At 44.3% G+C, this 24,800-nt stretch overlaps 1 protein-coding gene across 2 annotated transcripts in view; it reads left to right on the top strand.

Annotated features, from left to right (window-relative positions):
- The window catches only part of REV3L (REV3 like, DNA directed polymerase zeta catalytic subunit), a 224,886-nt gene that overhangs the window by 156,052 nt on the left and 44,034 nt on the right, over positions 1-24,800 (top strand). For both annotated transcript variants that reach the window (XM_056566337.1, XM_056566338.1), the window contains 4 exons: positions 2,876-3,783; positions 18,083-18,162; positions 18,382-18,507; positions 19,263-19,452. In XM_056566337.1, the coding sequence (XP_056422312.1) occupies positions 2,876-3,783; positions 18,083-18,162; positions 18,382-18,507; positions 19,263-19,452 (1,304 nt within the window). The remainder of the gene's footprint in view (positions 1-2,875; positions 3,784-18,082; positions 18,163-18,381; positions 18,508-19,262; positions 19,453-24,800) is intronic.

Raw genomic sequence — 24,800 nt, 5'->3', positions numbered from 1 at the left:
CATGCCAAAATACCAGTGTCGCATTTAACTACACTCATTGAAGAAAAAAAAAAAATACTTCATCATGAAGTGTTGTTGAAATTAGATGAAACGTGTGTAAATGTGATTATTATATGTGTAAGTGATAATATCAGAGCGAAAGGATAAGTTTATTGGGAAAAACTACTATTGAAAGGCTCCAATACTCTGTTAGTCTGGATTCAAACTGAGGTTGGGCATAGAGGCATACAAGTTCAGTATGGCATCCTGTGGCACATGGCCACAGATGTTACAGCTGGACCTTTAGCTCATGCACACTTGTAGGTGGCTCGACATAAATGCTTGATGGGTGATACAGTCGTATGCTAAAGTTTAGGCTCCCCCTGACAATTTCCATGATTTTCTTTTAACAAATATTTTGGTGTTTTGGATCAGCAATTTCATTTTGAGCTATCAAATAACTGAAAGCTTGAACTAAACTAAACTTCTGTGGCTCACCCTCAATTCAGCTGACGGTCTGTGTACCACCCAAATGTACTAAAGAAAACCAATATATAAAAAACAAGATGACACCTTCAGGCTCAAAACAATTAACAATAAAATCAGAAAAAATAGAATAGGCTATATAAAAATAATAGCTTCAAGTCTGCGATAGAAGTGTGCCAAACCTTCACATTTAATAACACAACAATACAAAATGTGCAAATCATGGGATCCCTATGTATTATGAAAATTCATTAAAAGTCATCTGGTTACTGACACCAAACAAACATATGCAATCAAGTCAAAAACACTGGTGCGATTTTTAGTTCATGAGTCCAAAGCACATTCTGCTGCTCAGTGTAACACAGACACTGTACTATACATTGGCAAAACAAATGAGTTTTTATAATGCATAAGGATCCCGTGTTTTGCACAGACATAAAATTTTATATTATGTGTTATAAAATGTGATTATTAAATGTGAATGTTTGGCGCACATCTGTTGCAGATCTGAAGCTATAATTTTTCTATAGCCTATTCTCTTTTTCCTGACTTTATTGTTAATTGTTGTGAGCCTAGAGGTGTCATCATTTATTTATTTATTTTTTTTTAAATATCTGAAAGACGCTGATATATTTTAGTAGTAAAATGAGGTTTATTGGATGAACAGCACAAATGTGCAATCTGAATCAAAACAAACGTATACTGTACAGGTGCATAAATTTGGGCACCCAACAGAAATATCACATCAGTATATAGTTAATCCTCCTGTAGCAGAAATAATGGCCTCTAGACACTTCCTATAGCCTGGTAAGGAGATTCTGGATGAAGGTATTTTGGGCTATTCCTCCTTGCAAAACTTCACCAATTCAGTTAGGTTTGATGGTTGCCAAGCATGGACCCACTTTAAATCACACTACAGATTTTTTTATGCTATTCAGGTCTGGGGACTGGGATGGCCATTCCAGAACATTGTACTTCTCTACTTAAATGCCGGAGTAGATTTTGAGCAGTGTTTCAGGTTGTTATCTTGTTGAAATATCCAGCTCTGGGGTAATTATAACTTTGCAACTGATTCATCTACATTAATCTCAAGTATCTGCTGATGTTGAGTGGAATCCATCCCTTAACTTTATCAAGACTCCCAGTATCGGCACTGGCCACACAGCCCCATAGCATCATGGAACCTCCAAAAATTTTTACTGTGGGTAGCAAGTGTTTGTCTTGGAACGCTGTGTTCTTTTGACGCCATGCATAAAGTCACTTCTTATGAACAAATAATTCCAACTTCCAAATTGTTTCATCGGTCCACAGCACCTTCTTCCAAAATGTAGCTGGCTTGTCCAAAAGTGTGTTTGCATACCTCAAGCGACTGTTTGTGGTGTCTGTGCAGAAAAGGCTTCTTCCTCATCATTTCTTTTGTTCAAAGTGCGTTGAATTGTTGAACAATGCACAGTCACACGATCTGCAGCAAGATGATGTTGTAGGTCTTTGGAGGTGGTCTGTGGGCTGTTCTCTCCATCTTTGGCATTTGCCTTTCGGATATTTTACTTGGCCAGCCACTTCTGGCCTTTACAAGAACTGTGCCTGTGGTCTTCGATTTCCTCATTATGTTTCTTGCAGTGGAACTTAAATCACTTAAATCTCTGTGATAGCTTTTTATAGCCTTCCCCTAAACCATAATGTTGAATAATTTTTGTTTTCAGGTCATTTGAAAGTTGTTTTGAGGCCCCCATGTTGCCACTCTTAAGAGGGGCGTCAAAGAGAACACAAACTTGCAACTGACCACCTTAAAGGAGTACTCTGGGATAAAAAAACATATCACCTATCCTAAGGATAGGGAATAAGTGTGAGATTGCGGGGGGCCAGACTGCCAGGATCCCTGTGCTCTGGCTCTCCTCCTGAATGGAACGTGTCGACCACCACTTGGGTACCTCCGGCTCTCCTATAGAGCTGCATGGAGGGGACGTGTCGGACACAGCTTCGGGTGGTGGTCGACACAGCTCTTTTCACACTCAATACTATGAAGATGAGATGATACTATTTGCTGAGTTATACGTAGCTGACAACAGAATACACCACACAGCAGTTGTACGGGTAGAAAGAGCATTTATTCCGATTTTTAAACAGTGTATGTGTGAAACGAAGTACTTTAATGGACTGCTTATGTGACTTGCTATAATTGTGATGAAAATGCTCATTTGTCAAAGTAACATACAGATTAAGTGCTGTCAGATTTTATTGTGATAGCTGAATAAAAGGGGTATTTTTTATGTACAATATTAGTGCATATTTTAGACAGCTTGAAGGAGTCGGCCTCTTTTGCCCTTAGTGTAGTAATACTTGATTTCTGTAGCTTACTTCAATTGTTATTCATTAATCTTAATTATTTTCTGCAATTGTTTCTGTGCAGAGAGGTTGGAGGTCGTGTTCTCACCGTTGAGACAAAACTAGCAAATAATCTTCCTGAGTTTGAAGGGGATTTTCTAATGGAGGGACTAAGACTGTGGAAGACTGCCTTTTCAGCAATGACGCAAAACCCTAGGCCAGTATCACCCACTCGAATGAACAGATTGCTCATGGAGCAAGAGAAACATAAAGTGAATCCTGATGATGATAAAAAGCTGGTGATCATGCCCTGTAAAATTGCACCTGCTCCCGAGAGGGTTCAACTATGGCTGCAGGCAAAAGAACTGTATGAGTCCTCTAAGACATCAAGTAAAGTTCCTTTAATTGAAGAGACAATTAATGATAAAAATATCAAGACTACTTCAGTTCCCAGTGGCTGCAATAGCTTGCCTCCAAAGGAGGTACAGATTTTATTAGCACAGCCTGCAAGTTCAGTGGATCAGCCAGAGAATGGAGAAAAAGTAAAGATCCATATAGCCAGCCCCCCTACTTCCCTTCTGGGTTCAGACTGCAGTGAAGTTGAAGGGTTAACTGATTCACCCCTTGTAGAAATTAATATTGAATCAAACGAAAAGACTAATGAAAATGATATGTCTGATAGTTCCGTATCACCAGCATCTCCAGTCTTAACACCATGGAAGAACCTTGAATGTCCGGATCATAAACCATCTCCTGAGGACTGCAAGGACTGGGTAGAGGAGAATATGATTTTATCCCCAAATGATGAGCACATGGAAGATGACTCAAAGGAGACTGTGAAAAGTGAAATTATAGTATCAACACCTTCCCCTCCTCCACTAAAACAAAAAAGGCACAAATCTAAACATGTTTGTCTACATAGTACACCAGTTATTGAAAGGAGGCTCGGAACAGCATCTCCTGAATTGATATCGCTTACTCCAGTACCATCGGGTATGTAGCTCGATATAACGCATAACATATAGCAGTTTTTGTAGATCATAAAGTTAAGCATTTGATAAATAAGTCACCCTTTGAACTTTTAGTGTCTACACTAGATTTTTTTCACTTATCCTGAACTGATCCTGACTTGGTCTGTGTTATAGTTCAAAGCTGGAGCTTTAAAAACACTCCTTGCTAGCACAACATGTTTACAGAACTTGATCCAGAGATTTGATTCTAGAAAGTGTCAGTTTTATACCAGGAATAGTACAGTTATCTGATATGAAAAAACGGTTATTGGCCATGATTTATCAATCTGTCTGAAACAGAAACGAGTGATTTTTTCCAAGCAGCCAATCAGAGCTCATATTTTATATCTTAACGACCACAGACGTCCGTGGCCTGCTCCCGTAAAGTGAAGCGCGCTCAGAAGCTGAGCACACTTCGTATCTGCTGGGTCCCGCGGTTAATATCGAACATCGTCGATGCAACCAGGACTCGCGGCTAATACCGGACATTGCCGATCGGGCTGATGTCCGGTTTTAACCCTTTAGAAGCCGTGATCAAAGTTGATTGCAATGTCTAAAACGGGAGAAATCAATGCCGGTTAGCTCAGCGGAGCTGTTCGGGATGCCACGGTGAAAATGCGGCATCCCGAACAGCTGAGAGGACAGCAGGTGGCACCTTACCTCACTCCACGCTGTCCAATCGTCATTTGATTGCTCCAAGCCTGAGATCCATGAAGATTACAATGATCAATGCTATGCTATGGCATAGCATTGTTCAGTGTTTGCAATCAAAGGACTGCAAGTAATCGTCCCCTATGGGGGCTAAAAAAAAGTGTAAAAATAAATAAATAAGTAAAGTTTGAATCACCCCCCCCCCCCTTTTCACATTAAGGGTGTGTTCTCACTGAGGAGTTCAAGAGAAATTCACGAGGAATAATTTCGGTCGGGAAATTGTTGCCTTCTCCATGAGGAAATTAAGAGGAATGAAGGAGGAGGCTATTTAATCTACTTTTCTGAATTCCGCTCGAATTCTGCTTGAAAACGAATTCTTTTTTTTACCATTGACTTCTATTGGATTCTACTCGCTGATTCTGCTTGAAGAATGAACATGTTCTTTCTTCAAGCGGAAAGGAATTTAGCTTCGGAATTCTGCTAGCAGAATTTCCGCAGTGTGAACAGGCCAGCAGAAATAACATTAAAGTCAATGGACAGAGGAGATGTGCATTAATATGGAGCGGAGAATTCAAGAGGAATTACTCGAGTAAATGCCTCTTGAATTACTCAGTGTGAACGCACCCTAAAAAAGAAATAAATATGTAAACAAAAATAAACATGTGGTTTTGTCGCATACGTAAATGTCCAAACTATAAAAATATAATGTTAATTAAACCGCAAGGTCAATGGTGTGCACATAAAAAAAAATTCCAAAATTGCGTATTACTTTGTATACCCTAAAGAAATTTATAAAAAGTGATCAAAAAGTCCAATCAAAACAATCATGGTACCGATAAAAACTTAAGATCACGGCGCAAAAAATAAGCCCTCATACCATGCTGTGTACAGAAAAATAAAAAAAGTTATAGGGGTCAGAAGAGGACAATTTTAAACATGCTAATTTTGGTGCATGTAGTTATAATTAGTAAAATAAAGAAAAACCTATATAAATTGGGTATCATTGTAATCGTATGGACCTACAGAATAAAAATCTGGTGTCCTTTTACCGAAAAATGCACTGCGTAGAATCTGAAGCCCCCAAAAGTTACAAAATAACTTTTTTTTTTTTCAAAATTTTGCCCCACAAATATTTTTTTCTGGTTTCGCCATACATTTTTGGGTAAAATGATTGAAGTCATTACAAAGTACAATTGGTGGCACAAAAAAGAAGCCCTCATATGGGTCTGTAGGTGGAAAATTGAAAACGTTATGATTTTTAAAAGGTGAGGAGGAAAAAACAAAAGTGTAAAAATGGAAAACTGCTCAGTCCTTAACCTCTTGGGGACGCAGGGCGTATGCATACGCCCTGCATCCCCGATCCTTCAGGACTCGGGGCATACCTGTATGCCCTGAGCATTTCCGCTCCCTGCCACTCGCCAGGCACGGGAGTTAAAGTTCAGTTCCCCCACTCTGCCATCTCATGGCTGTTTGGGCAGAGCTGGGGAACAGTGGAGCTCACCTGATCCAGGTCAAGGCGGCGATTACGTCATCCGGCGGCGATCCTGATGTCATGGCGATGGCGGCACAGAACTTCAGCAACAGCGATCAGGGTAAGTGGCCTGGAGGACAACAGTTTAGAGTCTCTAAGCTGTGGCCCTTCAGATCTTGCAAAACTACAAGTCCCAGCATGCCCAGACAGCAAACTGCTGTCTCGGCATGCTGGGAGTTGTAGTTGTGTGCCTCCAGTTGTTGCATAACTACAACTCCCAGCATGCACGGTCTGGAGGCACACTGGTGAGGAAACACTGGTGAGGAAACAGTTAGGTAACAGAACCTAACTCAGTGTTTCCCCACCAGTGTGCCTTCAGCTGTTGCAAAACTACAACTCCAAGCATGCACTGACAGACCGTGCATGCTGAGAGTTGTAGTTTTGAAACAGCTGGAGGCACAATGGTGGGGAAGCACTGAGTGTGTCTGTTGCCTAACTCGCTGTGAACACCCGCCTGTGTGAATGTACCCTAAAAACACAACACTACACAAAATAAAGGGTAAACCACTACATATACACATACCCCTACACAGTACCCCCCCCCCATAAAAATTTTAAACTCCTCGTACAGCAGTGTTTCCTAAAAGGAGCCTCCAGCTGTTGCAAAACAACTCCCAGCATTGCCGGACAACCATTGACTGTCCAGGCATGCTGGGAGTTTTTCAGCAGCTGGAGGCACCCTGTTTTGGAAACACTGCTGTAAGGTATTTGTGGTGGCGGAGGCAATTGTAATGCTTGCATCCGGGTCCGCCCCTGTGCATATCCCTAATCTAGGCCTCAAATTCGCATGGCGCTCTCTCACTTCAGAGCCCTGTCGTATTTCAAGGCAACAGTTTATGGCCATATATGGGGTATTTCCATACTCGGGAGAAATTGCGTAAAAAAATTTGGGGGACTTTTACTCCTTTTACCCCTTATGAAATGGAAAAGTTGGGGTCTAAATCAGTATGTTAGTGTAAATGTTTTTATTTATTTACACTAACATGCTGATGTTGTCCCATACTTTTAATTTTCACAAGAGGTAAAAGGAAAAAACAACCCCCAAAATTTTTTAGGCAATTTCTCCTCAGTACGGAAATACCCCATATGTGGGTGTAAAGTGATCTGCGAATGCACAAGAGGGCTCATGCACCATGTACTGTTCCAAAGATCTATCAAACACTAGTGGGGTGTAATTGCTTACTTCACCCCTTATTACATTCCGTGAGGGATGTAGTTTCCGATATAGGGTCACATGTGGGGGGTCCATTGTTCTGGCACCATGGGGGCTTTGTAAATGTACATGGCCCCTGACTTTTATTCCAAACAAATTCTCTCTTCAAAAGCCCAATGGCGCTCCTTCTGTTCTGAGACCTGTAGTGCGCCAGCAGAGCACTTTACGTCCAGATATGAGGTATTTCCTTACTCGGGAGAAATTGGGCTTCACATTTTGGGGTCCATTTTCACCTATTATCCCATGTGAAAATGAAAAATTTGGAGTAACACCATCATTTTAGTGTTAAAAATCGCATTTTTCATTTTCACGTCCAACTTCAACACAAACCTGTCAAACACCTGTGAGGTGTTAAATGGGCACTGTCAGATACAAAAACTTTTGATATGTTGTAAAAGTATAACCAATAGGTTTTGGATTTGGTTTCATTAGAACATTTTCAGTATTTCATACTGATAAAGCCAGTCAAACAACTGCCCCCCTGCCTGCTTGGACACATACTAGTCCTGCTGTGTCCATGCATCATCACCTACGTCATGGAGACACTTCCTTGATTGGTGTGTCCATGACATAGGCAGGGCTCACAGCTGGAGGAAAAATCCTCCCACTTTCAGCTTGCGTCCTGTTACTGTCAGTGAGGACATGCTGGGAGTTGTAGTTTTGCTAATGCTAGGGGAGATGTGAGCAGACAGCATACTGAGGGAGGGGGGCGGAGACCTGCACAGTGATGCCACGCCCAGTCCCTTTGAGAGGAATTCAGACTAGTGAGCTAAATTAAAGGGGTTCTCCAGTGCTTACACATCTTATCCCCTATCCAAAGGATATGGGATAAGATGCCTGATCGCGGGAGTCCCGCCGCTGGGGACGCCCGTGATCATGCACGCGGCACCCCGTTTGTAATCAGTCCCCGGAGCGTGTTCGCTCCGGGACTGATTACAGGCGACCACCAGGCCGGCGGTGTGTGACGTCACGCTCAGCTCCTCAATGCAAGCCTACGGGAGGCACGCCCCCTCCCGTAGGCTTGCATTGAGGGGCGGAGCGTGACGTCACACAGGGGCGGAGGCGTGACGTCACACAGGGGCGGAGGCGTGACGTCACACGCCGCCGGCCCGGTGGTCGCCCGTAATCAGACCCGGAGCGAACACGCTCCGGGGATTGATTACAAACAGGGCGCCGCGTGCATGATCACGGGCGTCCCCAGCGGCGGGACTCCCGTGATCAGGCATCTTATCCCCTATCCTTTGGATAGGGGATAAGATGTGTAAGCCCCGGAGAACCCCTTTAAAAGTGTAATAAATAAAGGTGCTAGACACATAAAAATTAGATGTACATGGTCAGAATTAGGTACTGAGTGATATATATAAAAAACAATTTTTTGGTGGATCTGACGGGTACGCTTTAAGGCACACTATACCCACTATACTGTTACGTTCCTTGAGGGGGGTAGTTTCCCAAATAGTGTGCCATGTGTTTTTTTTTTTTTTTTGCTGTTCTGGCACCATGGGGGCTTCCTAAATGCAACATGCCCCCCAAAAACAATTTCAGCTAAATTCGCTCTCCAAAATCCCACAGTTGCTCTTTCCCTCTTGAGCCATGTTTTGCTCCCGCAAAGCACTTAACGTCAACATATGAGGTATTTCCTTACTCGAGAGAAATTGGGCTACAAATTTTGGGGGGCTTTTTCTCCTTATAACCCTTGTAAAAAGGAAAAAATTGGGCTACATGAACATGTTAGTGTAAAAAAATTTAGATTTAGATTTTTCTCCCACTTTGCTGCTGTTTCTGTGAAACACCTAAAGGGTTAACAAACTTTCTGAATGTCATTTTGAATACTTTGAGGGTTGCAGTTTCTATAATGGAGTCATTTGTGGGGTATTTCTCACAGAAAGGCCCCTCAAATTCACTTCAAACTTAACTGGTCCCTGAAAAATTCTGATTTTGAATTTTCGTGAAAATTTTGAAAATTGCTGCTATACTTTGAAGTCCTCTGATGTCTTCAAAAAATAATAACTTGTCAACTTTATGATGCCAACATAAAGTAGACATATTGGGGGAGATTTATCAAAGGATTTAGACTGGCTTTTCCTGTCTAAATTTGTCGCACAGAAAGTCACAGTCTAAATATGTGCGACTTTTTTGCGACTTTTGCTTTAGAGGATTTTTAGAACATGATGCATTCTAATCTATTTTAGACGGGAAAATGCAGTGGTGCTAAATTTATCAAAAGCGACTTTTCACCACAAGTCGCAGTCGCATTGGCTGGAAGTACGCTGACATGTCAGACCATGCTGGAGCAGATTTAAATACAGTCTAAAGCATAGATCACGTGCGCAGAACAAGCTGAATGAATTAGGACCGATGTCCGGCCGGCATCAGTCCGAATTCAGGCGTGATGTCACGCCAGCCTGCAGTCGGCCACTAGGAGGGAGACCCCTAATGGCCGGTTTTCAAACGTTAATTTAAACATTTTAATAAAAATTTAAAAAAAATGAAAATATATTAGAGATATGTTGTAGTACATATGTACTACAACATATCAACAAAAAAAAAAAGTTGATGACAGTGCCCATTTAAGGTCAAAATAGGCCTAAGGGGTTAAGGAGCTCGGGTAAAATGAAAGCTGAGCTGTGATTGGTTGCTGTGGTCTAATTGATTGATAAATCAGGACCAATGTGTCTGTTAAGTTTTCCACAGTTTCCAATAGCAACTAGCAGAATTGTAAATGTTGCTTTTAACTGTTTTCTCTTGGACCCCCACCTTAAAACCATTGGTGGAGGGGTTGAAATACAAAATAGACGGTAGTCTCTGAAATTCGGGGGGTAAAGATGAGGAGACTTGCTTGCTCTCTTTTTTTCAAGTGTTTAGGTGCTATGGAAACAGCAGTGCTAGCGATGGACCACAGTTCTTCAAAAGGTCTCATTGGGCACTCTTTTGAAGAGGACCTGTAAGCTCTCTAAAGATGTCTGTTTTTAGTAATTGAATGCAAGATCTTTTTGTTAGGTCTGTGAGGCTGGGTTCATATTTAGTTTTTTATTTTTTTTTTTTTTTTGTAAAAACCAGAAATGGCTACAAAACACAAAAATGTGCAAATTATTTCTACTCCTGGTTATTGATAAAGAATTACCAAAATTATACATGTAATTACTGTATGGCTTTGTGTTGTGTTACCAGTGGGGGGCATGTCTAGCACTGTCCAATCAGAGCTTACAATGCCAGACCCCCCCCCCCCCCCCTTACTAGTAACACCCTGTTAACCATTTGGTTATGCATTATTAGTAAAATAAATCAATACAACTACAAATTCCAGATATTTTCTCACCCTAAAGCTGCTAGTATGATACTAATACTCCTATTGCAACATCTTTTTACTGAGCCAGTGTCCACAAGCTACAGAACAGGTCATACCTTTATTTATATCTGAAAATACTATTACAAATAAACCTCATATTATTAGATCAGAACAGCCATATGGCTAGGACCAATGCAGACTGATAACTCATAAAGAGCATTTGATGTTTGTCTGCTGGATAAATCTTTATCTGTATAAGTAGGACACAGTTTAAATGTCTAAGTTGTAACAAGAATAGTGCCAAAGATTATAAACATACAAAAAGGAGGAAAGAAAGCTGTGCCAATGAAAGGACCTTCCCCTCTGCCTCAGACTCCAATGTATGTTTTGCTCATCTTGCTTCCTCAATGGATACTGAGGTGGTGAGCACATTTGCATGTTTAACCCCTTAAACCAAGCCCATTTTGACCTTAAAGGGGTACTCCGCCCCTAGACATCTTATCCCCTATCCAAAGGATAGGGGATAAGATGTCAGATCGCCGGGGCCCCGCTGCTGGGGACCGCCGGGATCTCCGCTGCGGCACCCCGCTATCATTACTGCACAGAGCGAGTTCGCTCTGTGCGTAATGACAGGCGATACAGGGGACGGAGCTGCGTTATGTCATGGCTCCGCCCCTCATGACATCACGGCCCGCCCCCTTAATGCAAGTCTATGGCGGAGGCGTGATGAATGCCACGTCCCCTCCCATAGACTTGTATTGAGGGGGCGGACCGGGACATCACGAGGGGTGGAGCCATGACGTAACGATGCTCCAGCCCCTGTATTGCCCGTCATTACGTGTAGAGCGAACTCGCTCTGTGCAGTAATGATAGCGGGGTGCCACAGCGGCGATCCCCGGGGTCCCCAGCAGCGGGACTGCGGTGATCTGACATCTTATCCCCTATCCTTTGGATAGGGGATAAGATGTCTAGGGGTGGAGTACCCCTTTAAGGACCAGAGCATTTTTTGCACATCTGACCACTGTCACTTTAAGCATTAATAACTCTGGGATGCTTTTACTTATTAATTTGATTCCGAGATAGTTTTTTCGTGACATATTCTATTTATCATAGTGGTACATTTTTGCATAATTTCTTGGATGAAAAATTCCAAAATGTTATGAAAAATGTACAAAAATTTGCATTTTTTTTACTTTGAAGCTCTCTGCTTGTGAGGAAAATAGACATTCCAAATAAATTATATATTGATTCGCCTATACAATATGTCTACTTTATGTTGGCATCATAAAGTTGACATGTTTTTACTTTTGGAAGATATCAGGGGGCTTCAAAATTCAGCAGCAATTTTCACATTTTTCACAAAATTTTCAAAATCTGAATTTTTCAGGGACCAGTTCAGTTTTGAACTGGATTTGAGGAGGTCTTCATATTAGAGATACCCCATTAGAAAAACTGCACCCCTCAAAGTATGCAAAATGATATTCAGAATGCTTGTTAACCCTTTAGGTGTTTCACAGGAATAGCACCAAAGTAAAGGAGAAAATTCAAAATCGGAATTTTTTACACTAACATGTTCTTGTAGACCCAGTTTTTGAATTTTTACAAGGGGTAATAGGAGAAAATGCTCCCCCAAAATTTGTAACCCAATTTCTCTCAAGTAAGGAAATGCCTCATATGTGAATGTAAAGTGCTCTGTGGGTGCACTAGAGGGCTCAGAAGCGAAGGAGCGACAATGGGATTTTGGAGACTGAATTTCGACAGACTTTTGGAACAGTGGGCTGTGCAAATGAAAAATTTAATTTTAAATTTTCACGGACCACTATTCCAAAAATCTGTCAGATACCTGTGGGGTGTAAATTCTCACTGTACCCCTTATTACATTCTGTGAGGGGTGTAGTTTCCAAAATAGGGTCACATGTTGGGGTCCACCGTTCTGGCACCATAAGGGCTTTGTAAACGCACATGGCCTTCAAATCCAAACAAATTCTCTCTCCAAAAGCCCAATGGTGCTGCTTCTCTGCTGAGCCCTGTAGTGTGCCAGCAGAGCACTTTACATCCACACATGGGGTATTTCCTTACTCAGAAGAAATGGTGTTACAAATTTTGGGAGGCTTTTTGGGATAACACCAGCATTTCAGTGAAAAAAGAAAAATTTTCATTTTCACGTCCAACTTTAACTAAAATTCTTCAAACACCAGTGGGTAGTTAGGGCTCACTATACCCCTTGTTAGGTTCCTTAAGGGGTGTACATTCCTTCAGTTTTTTTTTTTTTGTGTTTATGTCAGAACCGCTGTAACAATCAGCCACCCCTGTGCAAATCACCTCAAATGTACATAGTGCCCTCTCACTCCTGAACCTTGTTGTGCGCCCGCAGAGCATTTTATGTTCACATATGGGTATTTCCGTACTCGGGAGATATTGCGTTGCAAATGTTGGGGGTCTTTTTTTTTCCTTTTACCTCTTGTGAAAATGAAAAGTATGGGGCAACACCAGCAAGTTAGTGTAAAATTTTTTTATTTTTTTACAATAACATTCTGGAGTAGACCCCAACTTTGCCTTTTCTTAAGGGGTAAAAAGAGAAAAAGCCCCCAAAATCTGTTAGGCAATTTCTGTTAGTGCGGAAATACCCCATATGTGAACGTTAAATGCTCTGCGGGCGCACAAGGTTCAGGATTGAGAGCGCACTATGTACATTTGAGGTGATTTGCACAGGGGTGGCTGATCGTTACAGCGATTCTGACATAAACACAAAAAAAAAACCTTAAAGGAGACCTCCAGGATAAGAAAATTATGAAAAATTCACACCATTATTAAAAGTTATATAACTTTCCAATAGACTTACATTAACTGTCCTGCATGCTTTCTCCGGTACCGCGGTCTTTTCGGTCCGACAGGAAGTAGTATAGGGGCATGTGAACTCTGTTTTTCGACCTCCATTCACTTCTATTGCGGCGGCCATCTTGTGGTCGAATTTAACTTCTTCCAGGCATGCTGCGGTGCTGATCTGTGGCTCTCGTCCCTCAATACAGCCACTCCCATCTATTGAATATTCATATTTGCCCAGCCATCATTGGCTGAGCATTTTTTTTTCCTTCTCCCTGATCCCTTGTCCAATGGCTGCGGCGGCGCTGCAGCGCAGCCGCACAAGTCTCACTGCTCTTACGTCAGTGTAAGAGCAGTGAGCCAATCGGGTTTCTCCCCAGACGCATGCGCAATGTAAACAAGAAAGTCTCAAACTCCGAGACTTCTCCCGCAGCCCTGCGCGTGCGCAATGCATAGATGGCATAACAGAACGGAACGCAGGACAGAACAGGGGAGGGGGGAGGGTGTATGTTACTGCACAGCTTGATTGGCTGATTATAATCACAAGGGGTTGTGACGAGACTGGGCTAGGTGTGGTTAGCTTTAGGGGTGTTTACTGTGGGCGTGCATATTAAACAGATGGAAGTGAGCAAGAGCAGGGGGGTGGTGAAATTCTTACAGGAAGCGAACGCAGGGAATCATGGCACGTGGTGGCCATATTGATGACGTCACAGGCACTTTTGGCCGTGATTCTGAACGAACAGCTGGACCGATTTTCGCAAAATAAAGCTTCATGGATAGGTAAGAGCAAGAGCTTTAATATGAGACAATTTTTTTTTTACATTTTACGTAATGGAGTTATCCTTTAAGGAACGTACACCTCTTAAGGAACGTAACAAGGAGTATAGTGAGCCATAACTACCCACAGGTGTTTGAAAATTTTTTGTTTAAGTTGGACGTGAGCATTTTTAATTTTTTTACTAAAATGCTGGTGTTATCTGAAATTTTCAAGGGTAATAGCAAAATATTTGTAACACGATTTCTTCTGAGTAAGGAAATGCCCAATATGTGAATGGGAAAAGCTTTGCTGGTGCACTACAGGGCTCAGAAGAGACTTGCCATTGGGCTTTTGGAGAGAGAATTTGTTTGGAATTGAAGGCTATGTGCGTTTACAAAGCCCCCACGGTGCCAGAACGGTGGACCCCCCCCCCCCCCCCGACACACATGTGACCCCATTTTGGAAACTACACCCCTAACAGAATGTAATAAGGGGTACAGTGAGCAGAATGTAATAAGGGGTGCAGTGAGCATTTACACCCCACTGGCGTTAGACAGATTTTTGGAACAGTGGTCTGTGAAAATGAAAAATTTTATTTTTCATTTGCACAGCCCACTGTTCCAAAAGTCTAATGCCAGTGGGGTGTAAATGCTCACTGCACCCCTTATTACATTTCGTGAGGGGTGTAGTTTCCAAAAGGGGGCTCTGAAGTGAGAGCGCATCATGCGTATTTAAGGCCTAAGTTAGGGAGTTAGGGATTCTATGCCAGTGATTCCCAAACAGGGTGCCTCCAGCTGTTGCAAAACTCCCAGCATGTCTGGACAGTCAATGGCTGTCCGGCAATACTGGGAGTTGTTGTATTGCAACAGCTGGAGTCTCCATTTTGGAACCAATGCCGTACCAGATGTTTTTCATTTTTATTGGGGGGGGGGGGGGGGGTGAGACTGTGTGTATATATAGTGTTTTACAATTTTTTTGTGTAGTTTAGTGTTTTTAGGGTACATTCACACAGGTGGGGGTTCACATTGAGTTTCCCGCTGGGAGTTTGAGCTGCAGCGGAAAATTTCCTGCATCTCAAACTTGCAGTGAGAATTTCGCTGTAAACCCCCCGCCCGTGTACATTCACACGTGGCACAGCGTGGTCCGAAATGTGCGTTCACATGAATGAGGAGTGGGAGATGCAGGGGGGGCGGGGATATTTAAATTTTGCGCGCCACGCTCACACAAGCGCTGTGCTCGCTCTCTGCCTGTTTCCTATACAGGCAGAGAGCGAGCACAGCGCTCGTACGTGCGCAGCGCGCAAAATTTTAATATCCCCGCCCCCTGCATATCCCTCTCCTCATTCATTGCAGCCCGCGAGCTGCTGAAGAGAAAGAGGAGACTGGCGGAAGAGAGCCCCGGCCAGGCTTCAGATAACGTCGCGCCTGCCGGGGCCGCCCACTTCCTGCCCTCACCAGAGAGCTCAACTCTGAGCTCCTGCAGCTCTGCACAATAAGGTATTTTTATGGGGATTTGGGTAAAAATAAAGACAGGGATAGATGCAGTTAGTGTCAGGGACAGATGGGGAGGGGGAATAGGGAAATTTAATTTAGTGATAGTTACTCTTTAATTCAGTGTTTCCCAACCAGTGTGCCTCCAGCTGTTGCAAAACTACAACCCCCAGCAAGCATGGTCTGTCAGTGCATTCTGGTAGTTATAGTTTTGCAACAGCTGGAGTCACACGGGTTGGAAAACTCTGAGTTAGGAAACAGACAATGTTTCCCTACCAGTGTTGCTCCAGTTGTTGCAAAACTACAGCTCAAACAATTACATTGACGTGATCTAAGGTGATACAAGGTGCTCAACCCCAAGTGCAGTTGTGCACCTATGTTGGAGTGGAGGACCTGCACCTATGGATCACAATGTGGTTTCACTGCTGTGGTTAATGTACACAATGACATTAGCTAACCCTCAAAACTGATGTAAAATTGAGACATTAGCCAGTATATCCTTATATGAAGGACACACTTGAGCCCGCACACCACGCCAAGGTTTCTCAAATGGTGCGGGACCTAACACTAACCTACCTGGCCAGATAAATAAAACCAGGAACCTAATTACGGCAGCCACAGGTCCGACTTGCAGATTGCTCCTCAGTTACCTCCAGTGTGGACTAGGCACACATAAAATGGGAGGGAGGAGACAAGCTACAAGCCCCACCCTGGTTGGTTCATTTATAGCAGGCCTCACAGGTGAAACCCTAATGCTACCCAGCAAGATAAAAGGGTGCATTAGTATAAGCCTTAAGCAAAGACATGTCGGCTTATATTTTGCAACAACTGGAGGAGAACAGTTTGGAGACCACTGTGTAGTGGTGTCCCAACTGTAGCCCTCCAGATGTTGCAAAACTTCAACTTCAAGCATGCCCAGACTGCCCAGGCATGCTGGGAGTTGCAGTTCGGCAACATACGAAGAGCCAGATGTTACAGAACTACAACTCCCAGCATGCCTGTACTATCTAGGCATGCTGAGAGTTGTAGTTTTGCGACATCTGAAAGAGCACAGATTGGAGACCACTGCACAGTGATCTCCAAACTGTGGCTCTCCAGATGTTGCAAAACTACAACTCCCAGCATGCCCCGGACAGCGAAAGGCTGTAGTTTTGAAACTCCTTGAAGCAGCAGTGAAGATCACTTTACAGCAATCTTCACTGCTGCCTCTGATGCCGACGCTGCCTCCTCCACTTGCCTGCTGCCGATCCCTGCTGCCTGCGCCGGTCCCCCCGGCCACATTGTCCCCCGCAGCTCTTCCCCCGCTCTGCCCAGACTTCTAGGGGTGGTCAGAGCGGGGGGGGAGGGAATCTGAACTTTAACCCCCCTAGTCAGCTAAGACACTGTGATTGGTCCACAGGGACCGCTGACCAGGACCATTCACAGATGGTCCTGGAGGGGCTTGCAGAAGTTGTCTCCCACCGGTAACAGCGGGACTTCTGCCTGTTCACCCATGCAATGCTGTGCATCACCGGGTTAACTGAATGACTTACATAAACGTCAGGATGTGTGAATTATCTGCATAACTTGACATTTATGTAAGTCATTCTGCAGGAAGGGGTTAAATAGTATACACATAGGCAACAGGGGAAGGTTTATTGCAATGCAAATTGCCTTGTTTGTTTTATTACATGGAGTGACCAAGGATTTCTAGTAATCATTACAGAGAAATGGCACCACACAGAGCTAAGGAGAGGCCACAGATCCTTTTTAATAACAGAAAGGAAATATAGTTTCTTTTGTGTTTTTTATTTTATTTTAATTTTTTTTTTATGTCCCACAATATATGAGCCCACAAAATCACAACTGACAAAAGCTGTCCTGAGAGATGGCTTGTTAAAACATTACTTTTAATATTGCCAATAAAAAGATAAAAAATCCAATGAATATACAGTAAACAAGAAACAAGCAATTATAGGTACCATTGCCCGTATTCATGGATCACTCACTGATGTTGCAGGGAAATTGTTAGTAACAAACAGATATGAATAAATTGTATTAAAGGGGTACTCATCCCCTATCCTTTGAATAGAGGATAAGATGTCTGATCGCAGGGGTCCCGCCGCTGGAGTCACCTGCCAACTCCGTGCAGCACCCAGCATTCTAAACAGTATGTTTAGAACGCTGGGTTCCCACGACAGGGGACGTGACATCACACCACGCCCCCTCGTGACGCCAGGCCACTCACCCTCCATTCATGTGGATAGGGGATAAGATGTATAGGGGCAGAGTACCCCTTTAAATGCAGATGAACTTGAATACCTAAATGGGTACTCAATTGCTAGATGCTGGGACCCCTCGCAATCTCCTTGCAGACACCAGCGTTCTGAACATTATGTTCAGAATGTTGGGTTCGGGTATAGGGGAAAAGATGTCTAGCAACGGAGTACCCCTTTTAAGCTTGGCTGTATCAGTGTTCCACAAAAATGTTACTCAAGCCTGTAACAGTGGTATATTCTGACATGTGCATGTTCAATTTTGTGTTCTAGAAGTTCGATTTCAAAAGAGTCAGAGAAGAGGCGCAAACCCAGATAAACTTCGGCGAGTTCTACTAACTACTCAATTAAAGGTAGCTGTTTGTAATATAGATTGCATTTATGACTACATTGAAAAATACTAATACAGAGCTTTCTGGAGCAATTGTTATTGGTAAATATTACTAAATTACTCAGTGTTTTTGCAAAGTTTCTACTATACATGTTTGATCGCTAAGTTGTTCTTAACTAATTTCTTAAATTTTTATGTCTTTATATATGTGTTAATGCTTCTCCTTCCACGTTATTAACAGAATCAGTTTGCTGCCATGGCTGATGTGAAGAAAGAAAGTTCTCAGATTGAGGGTCCTTCTCTGAATAACTCTTATGGCTTCAAAGTCAGCGCACAAAACTTACAAGATGCAAAGGCCCTGCATGAAGTAAGATGTTTAGCCAAGAGAATGAATGCTGAGCAGATTTTAAGCTACATGAATACAGATTGAACTTTCAAGCCGTGGGTGTGGTGACGGGCTTGAGTGGCAAGTCTGTATCAGAAACATGTTTTTTTTTTTATGATATTGAATGACAAATCCATGCCTTCAGGTCCTCATTTATTCCTTTTGCTCCAGTCCATTCAGATGTCTATTCATATACAATACATTGTTGTGATAAGCAGCAGGCAAAGCAAAGATACAAAGCCAATGTTTTTAAACTGAAATGTCTGCTAAATAACCAATCACATTGGTATAATGTAATGCCTTCATGTGTTAAAGGAGATGTCTGGTGCAGAATTTTTCTATTCCATCCTGCCTGGGCTGCAAAAAGAGAGAAAATAAACTTTCACTTACCTTCCTACATTTCCCCGGAGCTCCGCAACAGCTGATCGGTCGGCCGGGCTTTCTACTTCTGTCTTCCCTTAGCCCAGTACGTCACACGGCGCTTCAGCCTATCATCGGCTGAGGTGGGACATCGCTGCGGCCGGTGATAGGCTGAAGCGCCATGTGACGTTCCGGGCTAAGGGAAGACAGAAGTAGACAGCCTGGCCGACCGATCAGCTGTAGCGGAGCTCTCTCTTTTTTTTTTTTTTTTTTTTTGCAACCCGGGCAGGATGGAAAAGAAAAAGTCTGCACCGGACATTTCCTTTAACTAGATTTGGAATATGTGCTGCAAACAATTGTCTTTTTTCTTCATACAGGTGCAGCATCTGACACTCATGTGCATGGAGTTACATGCAAGAACTAGACGAGATTTGGAACCAGATCCTGAATTTGACCCAATCTGTGCTTTATTTTACTGTCTGTCATCAGACTATCCACTGTCAGACAGTGACAAGAAAGAATTGACGGGTGCAATTGTGATTGCACAAGAAACACCTACTGATAAAGGTACATACATCCATGCTGTGATATTTTACTATTTTATTGATCTTATTTAATCTGAAAGTATTTGTGAACTTTTTCATTAATAAAATAAAATGCAAACAAAGACATTACAGAGAATTTCGCAAAAGTTCCACTATGGCCATGAGGAGAATGAATCAAGATGATAAGTAGGGATCGACAGATTATCGGTATGGCCGATATTATCGGCCGATAATCACGATTTTGGGCATTATCGGTATCTGCAATTATCTTGCCGATAATGCCCCGCCCACCGCACCGCGACCGCCACCCCCTCGACCCGCCGCACCTCCGACCCACCGCACCGCGTCACACCCCCCACCGTGATGCTAGGCGGTATACCGGTATGGATTTTTTCCCATATCGCTATACCGGTCGGGCCCCTCCCCCACCCTCCGAGTGAATAAAAAAATTAAACTTACCCGTAATGGGGGTGGTCCAGGCCATCCTTCCTTCATGTAGTGTCCGGGGGCGTTCCGGGTGGAGGGTGGTCCGGTCCGGGCTGTCCTTCTTCTCCGGCGGGCCTCTTCTCCACTCCGGGCAAGCTCCGGCCTAGTATGCTGCATAGACGCCGCTACGCCGTGACGTCAGGTGCGTCGCTGCGCACGGGCGTCACTGCGCAGCGACGTCTATGCAGCGTACTAGGCCGGAGCCTGCCCGGAGTGGAGAAGGACAGCCCGGACCGGACCACCCTCCACCCGGAACGCCCCCGGACACTACAGGAACGATGGATGGCCCGGAGCACCCTGGCAGGTGGTAGGGGAGAGAAGCGGGTGGTGGCGGCGGCGGCCTATGGCCCCGCAAAAGCCACTGCAGATCATTGATTTAAAGTGCCCGCTTTAAATCAATGATCTGCAGCGGTGTCGCAGGGGGTTAAATAGCCGATAACTTATACCGAAATATCGGTATAAGTTATCGGCTATCGGCCCTAACCTGCACCGATTATCGGTATCGGCCCTAAAAAAACGATATCGGTCGATCCCTAATGATAAGTTCAAACAAATTCAGTGCAATCATGAAGTCCCCAGAGTAACCGCCCAACAACAATCAACATACACACACACACACCAAACACCTGTGAGAATCCTAAATCACCATTTGAGGAGAAATGTCGGACACAGGGAATCGCTGGATGTCGTGTATCTTGATTTTTCCAAAGCGTTTGATAGGGTGCCACATAAAAGGTTGGTGCATAAAATGAGAAGGATGGGGCTGGGGGAGAATGTGTGTAAGTTGGTAAGTAACTGGCTCAGTGATAGGAAACAGGTTGGTTTTTAGTGGTACTTATTCTGATTGGGTGACTGTTACCAGTGGGGTACCAGTCTTGGGTCCTATTCTATTTATTTTATTCAATAATGACCTTGTAGAGGGGTTGAATAATAAAGTAGCAATCTTCGCAGATGATACTAAACTCTGTAAAGCGGTAAACACAATAGAGGACAGTGAACTGTTACAAAAGGATCTGGATATGTTGGAGGTTTGGGCTGGGAAGTGGCAGATGGGGTTCAACACTGATAAATTTAAGGTTATGCACATGGGGAGGAAAAATCAAGGCTGGAATTATGTATTAAATGGGAGCACACTTGGAATGACTGATATGGAAAAGGACTTAGGCGTTTTAGTTAACAGTAAATTTAGCTGTAGTGACCAGTGTCGGGCAGCTGCTGCCAAGGCAAATAAAATCAATAGGGGCATAGATGCCTATGACAAGGAAATAATTCTACCGCTATACAAATCACTAGGCAGACCACACATGGAATACTGTGTACAGTACTGGGCACCAGTGTACAAGAAATATATAGTGGAGCTGAAGAAGGTTCAAAGATGGGCAACCAGGGTAAAAAGGGGAATGGGAGGACTACAGTACCCAGAAAGATTATCAGAATTAGGGTTAATTAGTTTAGAAAAAAGAAGGCTTAGGAGCGACCTAATAACTATGTATAAATATATCAGGGGACCCTACAGAGATCTCTCCCATGATCTATTTATACCCAGGACTGTATCTATAACAAGAGGGCATCCTCTACTAGAGGAAAGAAGGTTTCTACACCAGCACAGACGGGGGTTCTTTACTGTAAGAGCAGATGTCGTTGTGAACTCTGTAAAAGAGTTCAAAAGGGGCCTGGATGCATTTTTGGAGAGTAATAGACAGAAGGTTGATCCAGGGATTTATTCTGACTGCCATATCTGGAGTCGGGAAGGAATTTTTACCTCTAGTATGAGGTGTTTTTTTTTTGCCTTCCTCTGGATCAACTCAGTAGGGACTCATTAGGGTTATAGGTTGAACTTAATGGACTCTGGTCTTTTTTCAAACTTATAAACTATGTTACATTTACTGAGGAGAGCTAAGCCATTCAGAAGGGACAACAGACTCCCCCAAAATCAACCAGGGCATCCAGACTTTATCAAATTTTTTGGGGCACTTACGACTAATATAAAGGGTTCTATATAACGGAACATACCTATTAACTAGATTAAACCAACAGAACATAGGAGGAGGAGAGGTATCCTTCCATGCATCACTGCAACCTCCTTCCATTGTTTTTCCGGGAGGTCCGGAATATCCTCAACCCATTTCTGGTAGGCGAACGCAAAAGGATCAGGGCCCACAGACTGCAGCAGAGCATACGCTTGTGTCAACAATTTAGCAAGGTCAGTGGTACCCAGGAGCAACTCCACATCAGAAAACGCTGGGGTCACATCAAGGGAGCCAAATTGTGCCAAGACCGCATGTCGCAATTGAAGATACCGAAAATGGGTACTCCGAGGGACATTAAAACAGACAGACAATTCTTGAAAGGAGGGAAAATCCTCAAATAAATATACAGCAAACTTGACTCCATGTGAACTCCAAAAGCCAGCCGCCTCCAACTCCTGTAGGTGCTCAAAATTAGGATTTCCCCACAGAGGTGCCCTGGGAGACAACACTGGCTGTGGAAAGTGCCCAGGGATCACTTAGTATCAGGAGTATATCTATACAAGACATTAGTTAAAGATTTATATGAACCAATAAGAGCTCCTGAGCAGTAGACAAATTGGAGAGACCCAGGTCGATCCACCAGGCAGCGTACAGTATACCTGCCAACAATAATGGTAAAGACGACCAAGCTTGCCACCGGGTAGCCATAGTAGAGACAACAGGATCTAGATTCAAAGCTAAATAATCCCCAAGACATGCAGAGACCTCGACCCACAAATACTTAAACCGAGTAACCACCTGGAGACCATTGGTGAACAAAGGAGGAAAAACAGCAGCCACAGACAAAGGCATTAGAGAAGACTGACCAGTTGACCAGCATGCCAAAAAAGAGCCACACAGTTCAAGAAGATCAAACAGTGCCCCCAAGGAGCCCTTAACATCAGATAGATCAACTAAAGTTTTGTCTGCATACATGGAAACCTTCTCCAAGGGTCCCTGGCTCAGCCCACATTTGGAAGGTGAAATCTGAATGGCCGCCGCCAGGGGCTCTACTGCCAGAGCAAATAAAAAGGGTGACAGCGGGGCACCCCCTGACGCGTACCTCTACTCAACTGAAATGGCTGAGACATCCAAATTTGTGGGGCGTGGCCTTGATGCCGTGTGAGCGGACGTGCGCTCTGAGCTCCCTCTGCCCTGTTGCTCTATACCCCTGAAAACTTACCCTTTCCCCGCCGGTCTTCTTGCCTTCGGTCCCTCCAAGGTGCAGGATAACGGGGTGCTACTCTTGATCTGGCTCTGAGTGGCGCGGGCGGTCTCCGATGGCCATAGCCTGAGGTGCTGGGTGGTGGAGTACAGCGGAGGTCCCGAGCTGGTGCGGTTTGGTGCAGAAGATCGTCCGGGCTGTCCCTGGGATCTTCTCCGCTTCTGGACCCTCGGCCATCCTGAAGAACGGGTGCCATCTCCGGTCTTCGTGGGAGGGGTCGCCTTTACTGGTGGCCATAGCAGCTCCTGCCGGAGGGAAAGTGCAGCTGCGGATGTCACACTTCGAGACTGGGCTGGAACCTCCTATGCTTCTCTGCTCCTGGCTGCCAGCTATTGGGGGTTGCTGAGTGAGTACATCTGTGCCCTGGCTGGGCTCCTGCTGGGACTTGTGGTGCGTCCACTGGCTTCTGGGGACTGCTCACTTCATACAGTACCCCTTACTGCTTGTAATATCCCCTAGTGACTTTCTACCTGCTCTCTGTGGGCCCTGATTTTCTGGGACTTGTGGTGCTCTTATTTCCCTTTATGGACTGGCTGGCCCTCTGTGGAGCTCCAACTGCAGACCCTATATCACTAGTGCCTCTCTGCCTGCTCTGAGGCCCTGACCTGCTGGGACTTGTGGGGCTTCTGCTGTTTCCTGTGGACTGCCTCATCTGCTGGGGTGCTACCTCCTGCCTATGCTGTATACCTAGTGCCTCTCTACTGGCTCTCTGTGTGGCCTGGGTCTGCTGGAACTTGTGATGCTTCCGCTGCCTTCTGTGGACTATCTCATCCACTGGAGTTCTCCCCTCTGACCTGAGCTATATCCCAGTGCCTCTCTACCTGCTCTCTGGGTGGCCCTGGACTGCTGGGACTTGTGGTGCCCCTGGCCTGATATATTTATAGATGTGACCTGCATTCCTTGTTTCTGGTTCCTTTCTGCCTACCCTTTCAGTCATGGCTAGCCCCCGTAGCAGGAACAAGAAATCCAAACTATATGCTGAAGCTTCTCTGCCGACCTCTGATGAAGAAGCCTCCTCTGATGATGGGTCCTTCTGCTCCGGTGGCCCTTCTCAACGGGATCCTTGTGCTCAACCCCCGCTTGCTACCAAAGTTTCTGTGCAGGCAGCAAAAGCGCTGAGCCAGTTCTCCAGACCTCAGGACTGTCCTAGGGGTGTTTCTCCTGATCCTCCTCTGTCACTGTTTGAAGGGTCTCCAACTCCCCAGCAGCAACAGTCCCCTGAAAGACCTGTCTATGATGCTACAGCTATGGATCATCGGTTCTCAGAGCTCTTGGCTGCCTTTACCTCCTTTCAATCTGTTATGATAACTAAAGTTGATGAACTGTGGCCGGAGTTTGTTATTCTGCGATACGTGAATGCACTGAAGAAGTTGAGCGTAGTGTCTCTGCGGTGGAAGATACTTTGCACCCTCTGCCGGAACAGGTTGATTCAATGCAGCGCTGATTACAGAGGTTCTGAGTTGCATGGATGATTTGGAAAACCATGTGAGGCACAATAACATTCACCTTGTAGGCCTCCCTCAGAAGGTGGAAGGGAATTATCCTGTGCTGTTACTGGAAACGTGGCTGAAAGAGATTCTTCCAGTGGACACATTCTCTACTTATTTCTCCATTGAGCGGGCCCACAGAGTTCTGGCTCGGCCTCCTCCC

The sequence above is a fragment of the Hyla sarda genome, chromosome 3 (assembly GCF_029499605.1).
Source record: "Hyla sarda isolate aHylSar1 chromosome 3, aHylSar1.hap1, whole genome shotgun sequence".
Lineage (NCBI taxonomy): Eukaryota > Metazoa > Chordata > Amphibia > Anura > Hylidae > Hyla > Hyla sarda.
This window is presented reverse-complemented; position numbering and strand designations above follow the sequence as displayed.